General features: G+C 37.0%; 1 protein-coding gene across 1 annotated transcript in view; it reads left to right on the top strand.

The window, feature by feature from the left end:
* Positions 1-12400, top strand: part of SUZ12 (SUZ12 polycomb repressive complex 2 subunit) — a 51282-nt gene extending 38882 nt beyond the window's left edge. Inside the window, exons 11-16 of the mRNA XM_048819263.2 lie at positions 5449-5540; positions 5826-5969; positions 6941-7098; positions 7876-8074; positions 8687-8766; positions 9946-12400. Of these exons, the coding sequence (XP_048675220.2) occupies positions 5449-5540; positions 5826-5969; positions 6941-7098; positions 7876-8074; positions 8687-8766; positions 9946-10291 (1019 nt within the window). The 3' untranslated portion in view covers positions 10292-12400. The remainder of the gene's footprint in view (positions 1-5448; positions 5541-5825; positions 5970-6940; positions 7099-7875; positions 8075-8686; positions 8767-9945) is intronic.
* Positions 12401-15653: the final 3253 nt, after the last annotated feature.

Here is a 15653-nt window from a genome sequence, read left to right as displayed (position 1 = left end):
ATGCATTATGGTGAAAATGATCCTATTAGGCCAAAATTTGGCATTCATATGACAATTGTGTAACATTAACCAGTTGTTTCTAACATAGTGGAAAAACGCTGTCTGAAATAGTTGGCGTTTTAAGTCAGAATACATTTTGATAAAAGTTTGAGACAGATGTTTGTCAGTTGGCATTCATCAGAATATAGAGATTTTGTAATCTCTAGAGCTAATTTTTATATTGTCTGGGAATGGTATTGAACTGGTAATGATCTCCTTGATGTGTAATTGATATAGTGTATTGTAAACCTAAAATATATGTACTATTCAAGTAAGATGAGTTTCTTGTCAGGGTGTTCAACTTTTTGCCCTTTTTGCTCTTGAGATTTTGCATTTGACTAGCTGATGGAAATTACTTACTCTTAGAATATCAGACTTGTACTTTCCATCTACATGAAAGAGGAGTTCTGAAAATTGTACTAACTCAGCCTTCACAGGAGCTGAATAGCTCCAATTTCTACCCATTATGCTCCTCGGTAAAACTGTGTACTGGTGTCCTGTTGGTAAATTAGAACAAAGCTGACTTAGTCATTTGTAATTGTCTGAGGTAAATTAGTATTCATAGAATATATGTGAAGCTTTAATACTCAGATTTTTGTGTTTTTGTTGTTGAACTGCTTCTTTTGACCATCTTTCTCCTCAGCAACCTGTTAGTGGAAGAGTTAGTAATTCTAAGGATCAGAGCTCTAGATACTCAAAATCTTTCAAACTTTGTTCTGTCTTTCCATTTTGGTTAAATAAATTTTCTCTTGACACTTTCTATTTTTCCCCCTTCAGCAACCTGTTAGCGTTTACTGTAAGGTCTTCCTGTAACGGATTGGGAGTCTAGATTCAAACTGTAACCATGTCAGTGTTTAAAATGTTTTCTTCATCACTGCATCAAATGTCATTAAAGTCAAGCAATATTGGATAGAGTGCTCTTTTCAAATTCATTTAATGTTCGTTCAGAATGCTTCAGTTAGGAAAATGACTTGTTGAAATGTTCACTGTTTCATTCCCATTTTAATTTATAATAGAATTGAAGACTTTAATGGATTACTGTAATTAAAAATTTTTTAAATGATAGTATTAATTTTCTATTTTTGCATTTAATTAATCTTGACTCTTTTGTACTCAATGCAGTATTAGTGGAACAGTTGGGTTTTTATATACAGATGTTGGTGCTATTGTGCAAATAGACATTTAAGTCACTTTTGTATTAGTATAATCTGGCCCACTACGTCTTCAGAGGCCTGTTTTATCATAACCTATTGATATTCGCTGCATACCTAAATTAGACATTTTTTCAGTCATCTGGCATAGTAAAATTGGTTTAATTTATACGAACTAGTATTTTGATGAGCACTATTGAAATGCCTATACATAAAAATAAAATGGCAAAATATACACAAGCCTGAAGAGATGTCTTCAGTACCTATTTAAAAGCTGTCACCTAAATTTGTAAGTGGGTCATTTTTGAAAGTGTATTTTTGTTGCATGTAAAATTATACCTAGACTGGATTTGCATTGAGAATTATAGTGGCTATATTAGAAACCCCTTGTAAAAGGGATTAATACAGGCACCTGTCATAGCTATAGTGTTGGACGTAAGGTATGAAAATGACATTGCTCTCTTTTCAAAAAAGACATTTCTCAGTTAAAGATAGTAAAACTTAAAAATAGAAAAATGTACCTTTTACTCATGTAATAAGCCTCGCTTTTAAGCATCATTGTTGAAATCTTGCAAATCTATTCAGATTTTCAAGATATGAGTAAATTGGTAGATTACTTACAAGAAACGTACTTTACACTAGTGTTAAGCATTCTTTGAAAACTGAGGTCTGGTCTACACCTAAAACATAGCTATGTCACCTGGGTGTGAAAAATTCATACCACTGAGAGACATAGTTAAGATGACCCAAGTCCTGATGTACCTACCGCCTGTCGGGAAGTGAGGTGGGGGGTACTTTACTACAGCAATAGAAAAACCACTTCTGTTACTGCAATAAGTGTCTACAGTGGTGCTGCAGTGCTTGTAAGGTAGACACATCCTGAGTTACTGAGACACTAGTTAAATTTAAAACATTTTAAAGTATGTGTGGTGGAAACACACAAACATCCTTAGTGTGAAAGGTGTAGCAGTTGTAAGTGATTTATCGTGTCTGTGAAATATATACTGGATTAGATATGTCAAACGTACAGATTACTAACCAGTTCCAGCTCCTGGAGCTTAATTTGTATTACCAAGCAACTTGATTCTTATTTGATCACTTGTTTCCTGCAATGCTGACAACTGAAGAAACTTCAATACTTAAAGTACATACTCAGCAGGTAGAATGCAATCCGATAATAGTACAATGTCTGGAGGAATGTTTAAAAAAATCCTAAACAGGCTCTCTATCTTAATTGGTACATCCCTGATTTTGTCATCTAAAGGACTGTAGTGCTGTTAGTGTGTGTGTTATGTTCAGCTGGATCAGGAAGCCATTTTCTTGCTTTTCCAGAGCCTAGCTCAAAAGCTACAGGATAAAATCTAATTGTAAATTCAGTCCCTGGAGACAGGCAGTTTTTGATAGTAGATAGGGAGAGCCTTTAAAACTGACTGGGTGTTGGTCTCCTGCCTTAGTCTTAATGGTTTGCAGTTTCAGGATGTCATTGAATCCAGTGCTTGGATTCCTGGGTGACAGCAGTGGCTAGCCCAGATATTGTAAGCTGTTCCTTGATTCAGATCTAAACACAGTTGTTCATGCCTTTTCAATCTCCATGTTGGAAAATTGTCATATATTTTGGTTAAGGTGAGACTTAAAGGCCACTCAACTTTAAGTTATACAAAATTCAGTAATCTGCATTTTAGGTTGCTTGGACTGGCACAGCCACATCATCTAGTTTTTACACTAGCACCTGATTCACTTCAGGGTGTTTATTTATAAAATCGTAACTGGCTTGGAAACTTCCAGTGTCACTCATAGGTTTTAGCTGGAATGCAGTTGTTCTGTCCTCCAGGATTTAATTCCTAGAGGTTGAAGGAGGCAGTTATTCTCTTTAGAGAGTCCTCTCTGTTCTGGAGTTTCTTCTTCTAGTTTGCTAAAGTCTGATGCCTTTAGGATGGTAGTGCAAGATGCATTAATTGAATCTGTCTTGTTTGCTGATTTTGGTCCATTGGAATAGTAGCTGTTTGTGGCTGGAGGTAATAACGGGAGAAGGTCTGTTTTGTAGCCATTTGTTTCCAATAGGTGCACGTTTTTATAATTTGCCCAACTATTGCGTTATATAGTAATAAACTACATGGGTCACAAGTGGCCCCTGCCTCTATACAGCTTCTTCCAGGGGATGGGAATTCATTTAACTACTTCAGGTCGTCTGTGTAGTAATGCAGACACCAATCAGCAACAGCATCTGTGCCCAGCTCTCCAGAAGTCCATACCCATCCTTCACAGGATGAACCTTAACTTCCTCAGCCATACTTAGAATGGCAGCTGCACCTTCCAGGAATCTGAGATGCTGTCCAGAATAAAGTACTGAAATGATGCTGTCCTCAGTAAGGCCTTCCTGGTGCCAGATCCATTTGATTAATCCTCCACCCAAACTAGGGATTAGAGATGGGATAGGAGCTACTTCATGACTTTGGAAATAGGGACTGCTAATTTAGCCCAGATAAACTTGGGTAAGTCCCAGTAGAGGAAGTCCTCAGGAGGAAGTCGAATTCCTCCTCTACTGGCAAAGTTCCACTTCTTATTGCTTCTCCATGCCAGGTCTCCTAGTGGTCCACTGTTTCTCCGGACTTGGCTAACGGTGGAATTGTTGAGCAGAGTAGCAGTTGACTGCAGAAATGAACAGAGAGATAAGGAGCAGGTTGTTGGCCAGAAAAGCCGCATTATTAATTTGTCTTCCATCAGAGCAGCTTATCAAGCAGGCTGGCTCACCAAAGAGCATATTCTCCCAGATGAGAGATCCCACCAGGGAAGGTGGTCCAAAGCAATCTGCAAGCAATAAACAACCTTGAAGGTGTATTTATCAAAAACAAAACTATCAAGATTCTGCAATACATTCATATCCCAGGACTTTGGACCATTGACAAGTTGTTGTTTTTATAGTGGAGGAAGTTTCTAATATCTACATCTTATTTCCTGAGTGCTGAAAAGTGAAGATGCACAGAAAATGCCTGGTTATGACATCTGCAGGTTGGGATGGTCTGTTGTGGAACCCAGGCATCAAAGGACAGGATCCGATACAGCTTTCCGGAAGATAAATATGCTCTGAATGTTGTCAGCTGTGCTCCTGGCAGACTTCCTAAGGCAGACTTGTTAAAGAATCTCTCTCTAAGACAGTAAAACCTTTCAGAAGATTGGGTTTGACCCTCTGCTAAATCCTGAAAACCAGAAGAAAGCCCATAGCTTACTACCCAGGAGTAGATGGTACAAAGAACAAGGGGTGTAGGTCCTCTTCTTGCTTTTATGTTGGTATGCAAATTTTCAACTGTTCATAAAATCTTCAGTGCGGCGTGTCTGCATTTTGTAAACAGCTTGAAAATTGAGATTCTATATTTAGTGGCTAGAGACTAATTTTGACCCATTTTGTTGACCATTCAGAGGCAAATAGGTTTCATAATTGGTCTCACTTCTTAGTGGGTAGACTTTAAGGATCAAGTTGTGTACTTAAGTCTCTCTTGTCTCTGACCTCCATTTGAGTCTACATATTGCATTTAATTTTTCTGGCTTACTATTAGTAACTTGCCTCGTGGGCACGATGTTACTATGCTGAATGAAAGGAATGACCATAGTGGGCTAAAAGGGAGGCTGTTGGTAGAGACTGTCTGCCAAGCACCTATTTGATGTTTGAATCGCACTGTCAACTAAGGAATTGTTATATGCTTATGTGACACCAAAACTTGGCCCTAATATTAACAAAAAAGTTTGATTTCAGGCAAAAATTCTAAATTAAATACTTGTTGTTTACATTATAGCTGCATTTGATACTGTGTGTTCTCTTGTCTGACTTAAGAAATCTTTGAAATTGAATTTAGGCAATGTGTTCTGAGTGAAGTCATCTGAAGCTATATTTTTCAGTGTTTCCCACCCAGGTCTGTTTTGACTATTACTAAAGAAATATCTTAATTTAAACGGAGAAGCCCTGACCAGAAAAGAGAACATTGTTCTAAACTTGAAATGTTCAGGTAATCTGAAGGGTTCCCCCAATCTGGAGAGCCACTTGGTGTTTAAATGATAGTTGTAACTATAGATTTGAGAAGGAAGCTGAGCGCCAAGACTCGTTGTTTGGTGAGCTACCCAACTCAGAGTACACCAAAGTAGCTCATTCCCTCCAGAATGAGGGAACCCTTCATAGAGCTGCTATATTCAGGTGAGAAACAGTGTCCTTTTCCCATCACACTAAACAGACGTGTGCGTCTTTATACATATGTTCTTTTTGTAGCTGTGAAAGAATCCTTGCCAACAGACCTACAAACAAGAAAAGAGAGAGATGTTTTAAATGAACCTCGACAAAAGTTACGAATATTTTACCAGGTATTGAAAGTTTTAATACCATTAAGAATGGAGGAGTACATAGTGTTATAGAATTTAAATGTTCAGGCCTGATCTTTATGCAGTTTTTTCCCATCTGTGTGAAAGAGGAGGAATTTTTAGCTATATCTGCAGCACTGTCCCAGTTGGTGCTTCAGCAGAATAGTACTTCCCCCTAGATCATTCCCATAGGGAATATGTGTGCATGCTGGGTTTTGAGGGTGGGGGACTAATAAACGAAAGATTTCAGATAATGCTAATACCAACCTTTTTTTTTGTTTGCATCAGTTCCTGTATAACAACAATACAAGACAGCAGACTGAAGCCAGAGATGACTTGCACTGCCCATGGTGCACGTTGAACTGCCGCAAACTTTATAGTTTACTCAAACATCTTAAGCTTTGTCACAGCAGATTTATTTTTAATTATGTTGTAAGTAATCTTACTTGACAGTTATCAGTATGAAACAGTTGGTCATAGATACTGAATAGTGCCGTGACATCATTGCCATTCTGTTGTAAGTCGTATAGTAAGGGTCAGCTCCCTGTTATGTGAAGCCAAAATTGGGCCCCAAGAGATTCTCCCCCTGCTCCCCAAAATTGACTTAATCTTTGACAGTACGTTAGAATCACTTCAGTTTAGAATATTTTTCTTCTCACTGTAGTTGTCTTTTGATACTATGTATTCGTTTGTATGATGTAGTCAGTAATTTAGATTTAAAATCGAGAATTTCCAGAGACTTTAGGAAGCAGTTAACAATTCCAAGTCCTGTTAATTTTACTTCCTTTAGTAAGGGACTGTATGCGAAAGATTACTTAAGTGTTTCCTTTCCAATGCATTGTTTTAGTGGTTTTCAAATCATTAGATTTATTTCTGATTTCCTTCATTTTAAACGTTTAAGATTCCTGTTTCCTCTTTTTGTCTATATCATGTCCATACTGTAGCTTCAGCACTTGGAAATCTGGTTAGAATATAGGGCAAGGACTGCCAGGATTCATAAAAACTTTTGAGGCCCTCTGAATCACTTCTGTATTTGTGAGCTTCTGAATATTAATTTTTAAACTTGTTACTTTTATTGAGTTTTTCAAATCAAACTGATGGTTTTGTATTAAAATTCTTGGATGAAAACGATGAGAATGAAGCATCCAGGATGAAGAGGCCTTTATTTGCATCTAAAGGAAAAATTATTACTTAAGTTGTCTGGCTATCTCTTGGGAAGGAAGAGGAAACTAGAATCACATGAGACTGGATACTATGGATGCAATGATTTTTTGTAAGGCATTTTGAATTTGAACAGTCACTGTTCTAAAACTCCTTGAGGGATTGAGAAATGGGGGATAAATCCTGTTACAATAGTGACTTTCCTTTACTATGCTAAATATATTTACCATTATTTGTTACAGTATCATCCAAAAGGTGCTAGGATAGATGTTTCTATCAATGAGTGTTATGATGGCTCCTATGCAGGAAATCCTCAGGATATTCATCGTCAGCCTGGATTTGCCTTCAGTCGCAATGGACCAGTCAAAAGAACTCCTATCACACACATCCTTGTATGCAGGTAGGTGAATACAAAGTGAAGTGGTGGTCTAGATATATTGCATGGACCAAACTCTGCCTTTACATACCCGTTGGTTTCTGTAAAGTTGCACATGGTATGGGGGTAGAATTTGTTCCTCTGTTTGTTTGAAAACCAGGAAAGATATTCGAAGTGAATGAGTAGTTGTATTTTGAAAAGTGACCCTGTAAAGTGGTATTGAGGGATGATAATATCACCAGTGACTCCATATAAAATTTGTTCACTTTTTAAGTAAAAAGGTAGCCATACCCAGCTCATCCTGTGATCTGAAAGATAAGGTTTGTTCTTTGTTTTGTGCTTCACCAGTAATGATAATTTTGAATTTGGAGCATAGTTAACACATATCTGTGTGAGACAGAAAAAAATCCAGCTGAGTCTTCTATATGTACTGGCTCTAAAATGCTAACAGGAGTAAAAAGTAGTAAAAGGGTATTGTTACTGAAGCAAGCAGATATGACAAACCTTGCTCTTCGTGTACATTCAGTCAAGTAAGAATGTTATTTTTCGTATTCTATTTAATCTGACTGTAACTGCGCTCTTAAATTATATTTTGCAGATACTTGCACAATAACTTATTCTCTGAGGTCTAATGTGGTTTTTATGCTTAATCCTTTGTATTAGATTTGCAAACTACAATATATACAATTCAATAAAATGACAAGTATTAGTAATTAGTACCACTGGTGACTAGCGTTTGCATAGCTGAAGTCTGATAGAACTGAAAACTAACATGCTTAGTTAATTTTTTTATTTCATTAGGCCAAAGCGTACAAAAGCAAGTATGTCAGAATTTCTTGAATCTGAAGATGGAGAAGTGGAACAGCAAAGAACATACAGCAGTGGACACAATCGGTTATATTTCCACAGTGATACCTGTTTACCTCTCCGTCCACAAGAAATGGAAGTAGACAGTGAAGATGAAAAAGATCCTGAATGGCTGAGAGAGAAAACTATTACAGTAAATTATTCTTTATGTACAAAGATATATTTAGATGAATTTTCCTTGCCTATGTTTTATTAAAATTATCCAGAAAACAGTTTGTCAATTTTGCTAAGCAGAGTTCGTTTTCCATCAGTCAGAAATCCAAATAGTGGTGTGTGTGTATATACACATACCTGCTCTTATTAGACGAGTCAGAAGGCACCTAGCCTTTGGGATTAAAGCCCTGAGTTAGAGTTCCACCAGTAACATTAAATGTTTATCCATTTGAACTGCAGGCACTAAAGTGAACATGAAGTCTGTCCTCACTTGCTAATCCAGTGCAGTTCACATAATCTTACAGGCTCCCTTCATTTTCATATGTTGCTGCTATTTAGTGCAGGAATACCAGTTGATAACAGGAGACATATGGAAATGTGGATGTAGTAATAAAGGACTTGTACATTACGTTTTTGCATTGTGTTCTACACCATGATCTACCCTGACTGAAGAGTGTTTTGATGAATTTACAGGAGCAATTGTTTCTGTGAAATATAGGTGATTGAAAACCAGGAAAGGAAGTTCAAAGTGAACAAGTACTGTATTGGTTAACCTTGAGATTTTAATGTTTGTTTGATATTTTCACTGCAGCAAATTGAAGAATTTTCTGATGTTAACGAAGGAGAGAAAGAAGTGATGAAATTGTGGAATCTACATGTTATGAAGCACGGGTATGATAGTTTCTTAATTTTTACTAGAATAGACTTATTTTATACCATTCTTTGCTGCATCAAAATTGACTTAAAATACACAATTAAGTTGTATGTGTTTAACCTTTTAAATGTAGTGGATCCTCCTTTCCTTTTTACTCACTATACTCAATCTTGAACAGTACCCTGTCAGAGGATATTTAAATCCTGCATTTTGATTGCAGTTTCTGGAAGCTGGGGCATTTGGGATGCTATTTCTAATTATGCCTTTTGATCCTCGAGGGATCATGAAGTACTTTAAAACTGCATGAAATGCCTCACTTAGCACTAAATTACAACCAGCTCTGGGGAGAAATGGAGCAACTATTTAATAGTGCACAAACATCATTTAGAAAGGATGTAAACATACCATTGTATTCAATGGAAATTGGAAGAGGGAATTTAGGTAGGCAGATTTGTATTGCTTGAATTGTAATTTGCCAAAATGTCTATGCTAACTCTCCCTTCTCTTGCAAAAAGTCCAGTAGAATCTTCAGTAGTCAGAGCTGCCCAGGGTCTTGGATGAGACATAACCTTAAGAAACACTATGTGTGCTAAGTAGTGTAGCATGTGTAAAGGAATTTTTCTCTACACTTAATGTGTTTATTTTCTAGCCTTAATTTTTCAAAGCCAAGTTGAAAGGAAAACCAAACATCTGATCTGGTGTAAACATAAATCCAGCAAGTCAAATACCTTCTATAGCTAAGGCCACAGCTGTATTGCATCAATTATGACCCCAGAATCATGAAGTACACCTGTGGTTTGATGCAACCTAAATATAAGTCCCATAAATAACTTCTTTTAGAACTGTACATACTTATGCTAAGGATGACATCATATTCTGAAACTAATTGATCCAACAAGTCTATACCATGATTTAATTGATTTGTTTGTAATTCACTAAACAGATATAAAGCACTTAAAATCCAGAGTTATCTTAGTTATTCAAAGGGAGATCAGTTTAAAAGAGGAATGTTCTACAGTGTGTTTGCATTTTCTTACTATTTTAGATCAATCACTGGAAATTTTGAAAGCTTTAATATCTAGAAACTACCAGGCTCTGATAGTGACATTTACTATTAGTGATGTGAACTACATGTTGTATTGCTTTTGATTTCCAAAATGTTTTACTTCCATACTGACAATTTTTTAATTTGACAGGTTTATTGCTGACAATCAAATGAATCATGCCTGTATGCTGTTTGTTGAAAATTATGGACAGAAAATAATTAAGAAGAACTTATGTAGAAATTTTATGCTTCATCTGGTCAGCATGCATGACTTTAACCTCATTAGCATAATGTCAATAGACAAAGCTGTTACTAAGCTTCGAGAAATGCAGCAGAAGTTAGAAAAAGGAGAATCAACTACCCCAACAAATGAGGAGTTTTCTGAAGAACAAAGTGGGACAACAAATGGATATAGTGAAACTAACACGAGAGAGAGAGTTTCAGAAACAGATAGTGTCTCAGGGGTCACAAAACAGAGTAAAAAACAAAAGCTCTGAAGGAAAAGGCAAATGCCATTCAATGGACAAACATTGAAGTGACATTCCTAGGGTGCATGAGTTCTATAAAGAATTAAACAAAAAATTACACAGGTTCCAAACAGGCACTGTTGGATGGAAATAAATGATTTCAACAAGGATATTGTTACAACAGGTTCCTATTCAGTTAATTATGCAAGTACTACATGTATATCAGTTTTGGTGATGTAATGACAATATTCTAAGAGTTTGAGCATGAAGAGCAATACAAAAATCTTTTTGTAATTTTAGTAATTAGTATCTTATCAACTCTACTGAATTTACATAATTTAAATATATGTAAAACAGTTTTTTATATTAAGGTTTTTGCATCTGTACCTGGCTGTTTTTCCTACCATGAAGTTGTGAAACATTGGGATACAATTTGAAAGGGGATTGGGATACAATTTGCTTTTTTTATTTAGAAATACTCCAGTTAGCTTTTTTGTGAAAATATGCATCATTATTTAAAGTTTAACCTTGATCCTTGTTTTTTTTTGGAATCATTTATCAATTTATGATCATCATAAACCACAAATTGATAATTTTTTTACACTAAAATTGTAAAAGTTTGCAAATTTAACATAGCACTTCTTTGTCTTGTGCCTGTTTGGAAAGATCTTGGCTTTTCACATTACAGACACAGTGAAGTACCATCTTGGCTTCTTGAGGTTACTGGCAGTTTGTTTTTTTGTGGGTAATTCTGATGTATTGATCGCCCAGTGTACCATTTTAAACTTGAACATTTAGCTACTTTCTATTTTTATTACACATTTACACAGCTACACAAGAACTATCTGGTGTCTAACTCTTTTTTAAAGGGTTGCATCATAGTGTGCCATGCTAAGGCCCAGAGTCTACAGTCAGTATGCAGTCATTACTCTGATAAATACTCCAGTTGGAGTTATGCATACTGTTTTGCCTGAAAATAGACTGCAGGATCAGGCCATAGATTTAGTTTGGGCTTTTGAGATACCACTCTTCAGGAAAAATGCACTGTAAAATTGGACCAGAAAATGTGTTGCACTTCTTATGCAAGTATTCTGTGATGTATTGTATTCAATACAGATACTAAGATGCTGACTAAAATATATTTGAGCAGTTTTGCACTGCTGTTAACACATTTTATGCATATGTTTACAGATTTTTTCCAATGGAAAGTGGTTTCACTACTGGTACAGTATCAGCACCGAAGGGTTTATTCAAGCAAGCACTGTGGTTGTGACATCACCTCAATTTTTTATTATCCTTAAGATATTGCATTTTTCATATTCTTTATTTATAAAGGAACAATGCTGCTGTAAATACAGGTATTTTTAATTTTTTATTTCATTCCATCACCATAAGATGCATTTCCCTATTTTGTTTAAGGGATATATAAGCTTTCTAATGGTGTCTTCAGAAATTTATAAAATGTAAATACTGATTTTGATGGTCCTTAAGATGTGTTTAACTGTGAGACTATTTAACTAATGGTGTGGATGTGATTTGTCATCCAGTATTAAGTTCTTAGTCACTGATTTTGTGTAAAAATAGGAAAGAGGGAAACTGAAGCTTTCATTACAAACTCTGATTTGTCAATTCTGAGTTATAGCAAACTCTAATTATGCCTCTGGGTAGTAAGTACATCAAGCATTTCTCTCTGGCTTTAATTTGCTAAAGCTGTGCACATATGTAAAAAAAAAAATAGATTATTTTAGGGGAGATGTAGTTCTAGAATTATTGCTTATGTCATTTCTTAAGCAGTTATGCTCTTAATGCTTAAAAGAAGGCTAGCATTGTTTGCACAAAAAGTTGGTGATCCCCAAAAAGTAATGAAATTACTTCTGTCCAGTAAACTTTGTATGTCATGTCAATTTATAATAAAAGCTGAAAAAATCCCTTTGTTTTCTATTTATAATAAAGATGCCTTTTCTATATGTACCCTTAATGAGAAATTTTGAAGAAATCATGTAAGCTGGTTAAAAAGCATTTGAATGGTACAGTAGATGTAAAGAAAGAAGCAAGTTCAGTTGTTTAAATGAACCTTTGTTTTTACATTAAATGTTTATTTGAAATCAGATTTTGTACATAAAGTTCAGTAATATAAAATCTGCCACCCTTGTTGTCCAGTCATTTTGTGTGCGTGCAAAAAGGCCACAAATAATACCTTTTCTGAACAATGTAACTTTCTCTTCCATTTTCAGTTTTGACCAAATTTGGATTCTCTACAGTCTCCATCTGTCAGGTTGTTACAATTCTCCTGTCTATATTAAAGTTTTATACTCTGACCCATCGTTGTGCTATCTGAGTGCTGTCCCCATAAAATCAGTAATGAAATCCCTAATGGACTTCCGGGAGTCTCTGGTTCTGCTCTTTTGAAGGTTTAAAAAAATCCACTCTAGATTTTTTTGTTTCAGTTACAGGTTTTTATTCCATCATTTTTTGAGGGTGGGTGTTTGGGGTAGATGGTGTACATGTTATGAGCTAAGTTCCCTCTAACTGTGTGGCCGCCCAGTAGGCTATCAAGTGCCGTGCACTTCAGGGATCCCTCCCCCCATTGCTGTGCTGCTCCTGCCCTTTGCCTTAGAGCTGCTCCTGGGAGCCTCTAGCTTGCTGTGCAGGGAGGGGAGCACTGATGTCAGGGTGTCCCCCTGCCCCCATCCCTGTACCCCATCTCCACAGAGTGGGGTTGGGGGAGACGCAACAGGGCTCAGGACAGAGGGAGCTTGTTGGCAGTTGCTGCTGTGTCTGGACATGCTGATCTACTTAAAAGGGCAATGTCTCTGTCTGTCTCTCTCTGACACTTGTGGTGGTGTTCTTGATACTTCTTTCAAAGTGTTTTAGTTTTTGACTGGTCTATGCATTTCATAATTTTTATTTCTCTTACACTTACATTTAATTCTTTTGAGTAGTGAGTTCTAAAATGCCTAAACTCTCCTGGCTGGAGCAATTATCCCAATGGTAACTTTTAAAAAAAATATTTATTCTATCTAGGGTTTTGGTTTCTACTGATGGTGCACATCACCTCAATATGGGTATAACAAAATTAATTCCCCACACATGGGTGGAAAAAATTAGCGGGAACACTGGTTGTGAGGTAATGTAATGGCAATGATTTGAGGCAAAATGACTTTTGAGTCAGACATGATCTTTCAGTCAGATCTGAAGAATACCACTGGCATGTATTCATCTGTGTATTGGTACTTTCCACATTCCAGTTAACACATTTCATGCTGATTTCCAGGTCCTTAGTTATGACTTAGTTTTTCCTTTGTCTGCAAATAGTGTTTACTTGGTATGAACTCTGTGATCCAGAAGTGCTTTAGTTGGACCTGAACTAAAACAATCAAAATTTGGACTGTGAATGTATCTAACTCCCCCAGGAAAAGTGTACATAAGAGACTTGTCTAGCTTCTGAAAACTGATTAGGCTGCCCTTTTTACTAGCCAAAAAGCTGGAGTTGAACTATGCTTATTAAAATGGATATAAGGTTCATCAGTCTAGTGGCTGTTGAACAGTGGACAATGAAGAAAAATAACCTGTTCTTCCCATTCAGAATAATTCAGATGAAACATAGGTTAATACTTTTTTTGGGTCTGGCTTAGGTTCAAGCAGCTACTTTAAGATAGCTAGAGCCTAAAACCATAATTTGATTGCAATTTGTCAGATATGCGCATTTATTCTTTTAAGAAAGCCAAGGAGGTGGTGCCTTTCAGTTAGCCGTTAAACTGTCTGCCTTTGCTCATGTGTATTATAGATCTCATGATCCTTGTTTTAAGATTAGGGGTTGGTAGTTTGCTGCCATCTGTGGGGTAGGAGATGGGTACTGTCAGTAGTAGTCCTTGATGCTGACAGATTAAGTCCCTCAGAATTAAAGGTGCTATGACAATCCAAAGATGTGAAATGAATGTAATGGTGTCTGTCTGGAAGCTTTCTGCCAGTCTGTATATTGAGAAGATTTTAGAAGCTCTCTCCTTGAGGTTGAGCATGAAGCACTACTACCATCTATGTACTTTGGTCTAAATTCAGACTAAATGTCTCCTGGGAGTTATTGGTCAGTGCTCCAAGTCTTGTTTGATGTCTGAAATAGTGATGTCGGTGCCAAAAGCGCACAGGCTGGGGCAAGGGAGGTTATCTAAAGACAGATTCTGTTTGGTTAAGGCAGGGCATTTGTGAAAAGTTGGGATTGTTACTTGAAGTAAACCTGCCATTATCTTGTACATTAATGGAATAAACTGCATACTTAAGTCAGTGGATGGATAGGTGCATTACTACTAATGCAACCAAGATCTCAGGATGTATGTTTGAAAAGGCTGTCTGAAGGATTCTTTTATGTACTTAAACTAACAAACCTATATTTACAGGTTATAGAGCCTTCTGCTTTTCCAGGAGCACACTGCAAGTTTGAAAGGCTCCAACTGTACAGTGATGGTATGTGAGGTATCCTTATCATAGTACAGGACCCTCAACCTTACAGGTTTGGGGTGGCAAGCATTTATTGTTTGGAGTCTCTAATAGAGCCTGAGTGACTAGTATTGGGGAATTGTTTCTTGGCACTGGTGGAACAAGGAGAGAAATTGTCAATTTCAATCTGGATTGAAAACCTGTGTCCTTGGAGACGGCCGTGAGGATGTAATTTGTTTGGTCCTGATGACTGAGTGCTTTGTTTAAGGAGTTTGGCTCTTTCAAATGGAGGTTGAATGTAGGTGCCTTGGATGTAGTGTGAGGCCAGGACCTGAAAACCTGGAAATATTATAGGGCACATTACCAAAAAGCAAGGACTCTTTTGACAGAAAAGGTTTGTCTCCCCTTCCCTTCCTAAGATGGTGGACAAATGGCTGAGTTAAGGAAAGGACAGCGTGAGGCAGCCCTGAGGCTCATGAAGACAACCAAATCTGAGGAAAGCATTTAGAATATTTTCCAAATTAATGCTGGTAGGATGAAGTGGTGTATTCCATTCTTTAATCTTCAGTGAATCCTGTTTTGTTTAGCAACTAGTGGTTATATTTGTCAGATCAGCAAGGATATTTGGGGTCATCATTGCAGGAAAAAAAAGAACTAGATAACATTCATGGAGGATAGGTCCATCAGTGGCTATTAGCCAGGATGAGCAGGGATGGTGTCCCTAGCCTCTGTTTGTCAGAAGATGGGAATGGGCGACAGGATGGATCAATTGATGATTACCTGTTCTGTTCATTCCCTTTGGAGCACCTGGCATTGGCCACTGTCAGAAGAGAGGCTGCTGGGCTAGAGGGAACTTGGGTCTGACCCAGTATGGCCGTTCTTATGTTTAAATGCTTCCTGAATGGGGTTGGATTCTTCTACAGAAGATGTGGTGACCTTCTCTAAAAGAATTACAAAA

The sequence above is a fragment of the Caretta caretta genome, chromosome 14, assembly GCF_965140235.1.
Source record: "Caretta caretta isolate rCarCar2 chromosome 14, rCarCar1.hap1, whole genome shotgun sequence".
Taxonomy (NCBI): Eukaryota; Metazoa; Chordata; order Testudines; family Cheloniidae; genus Caretta; species Caretta caretta.
This window is presented reverse-complemented; position numbering and strand designations above follow the sequence as displayed.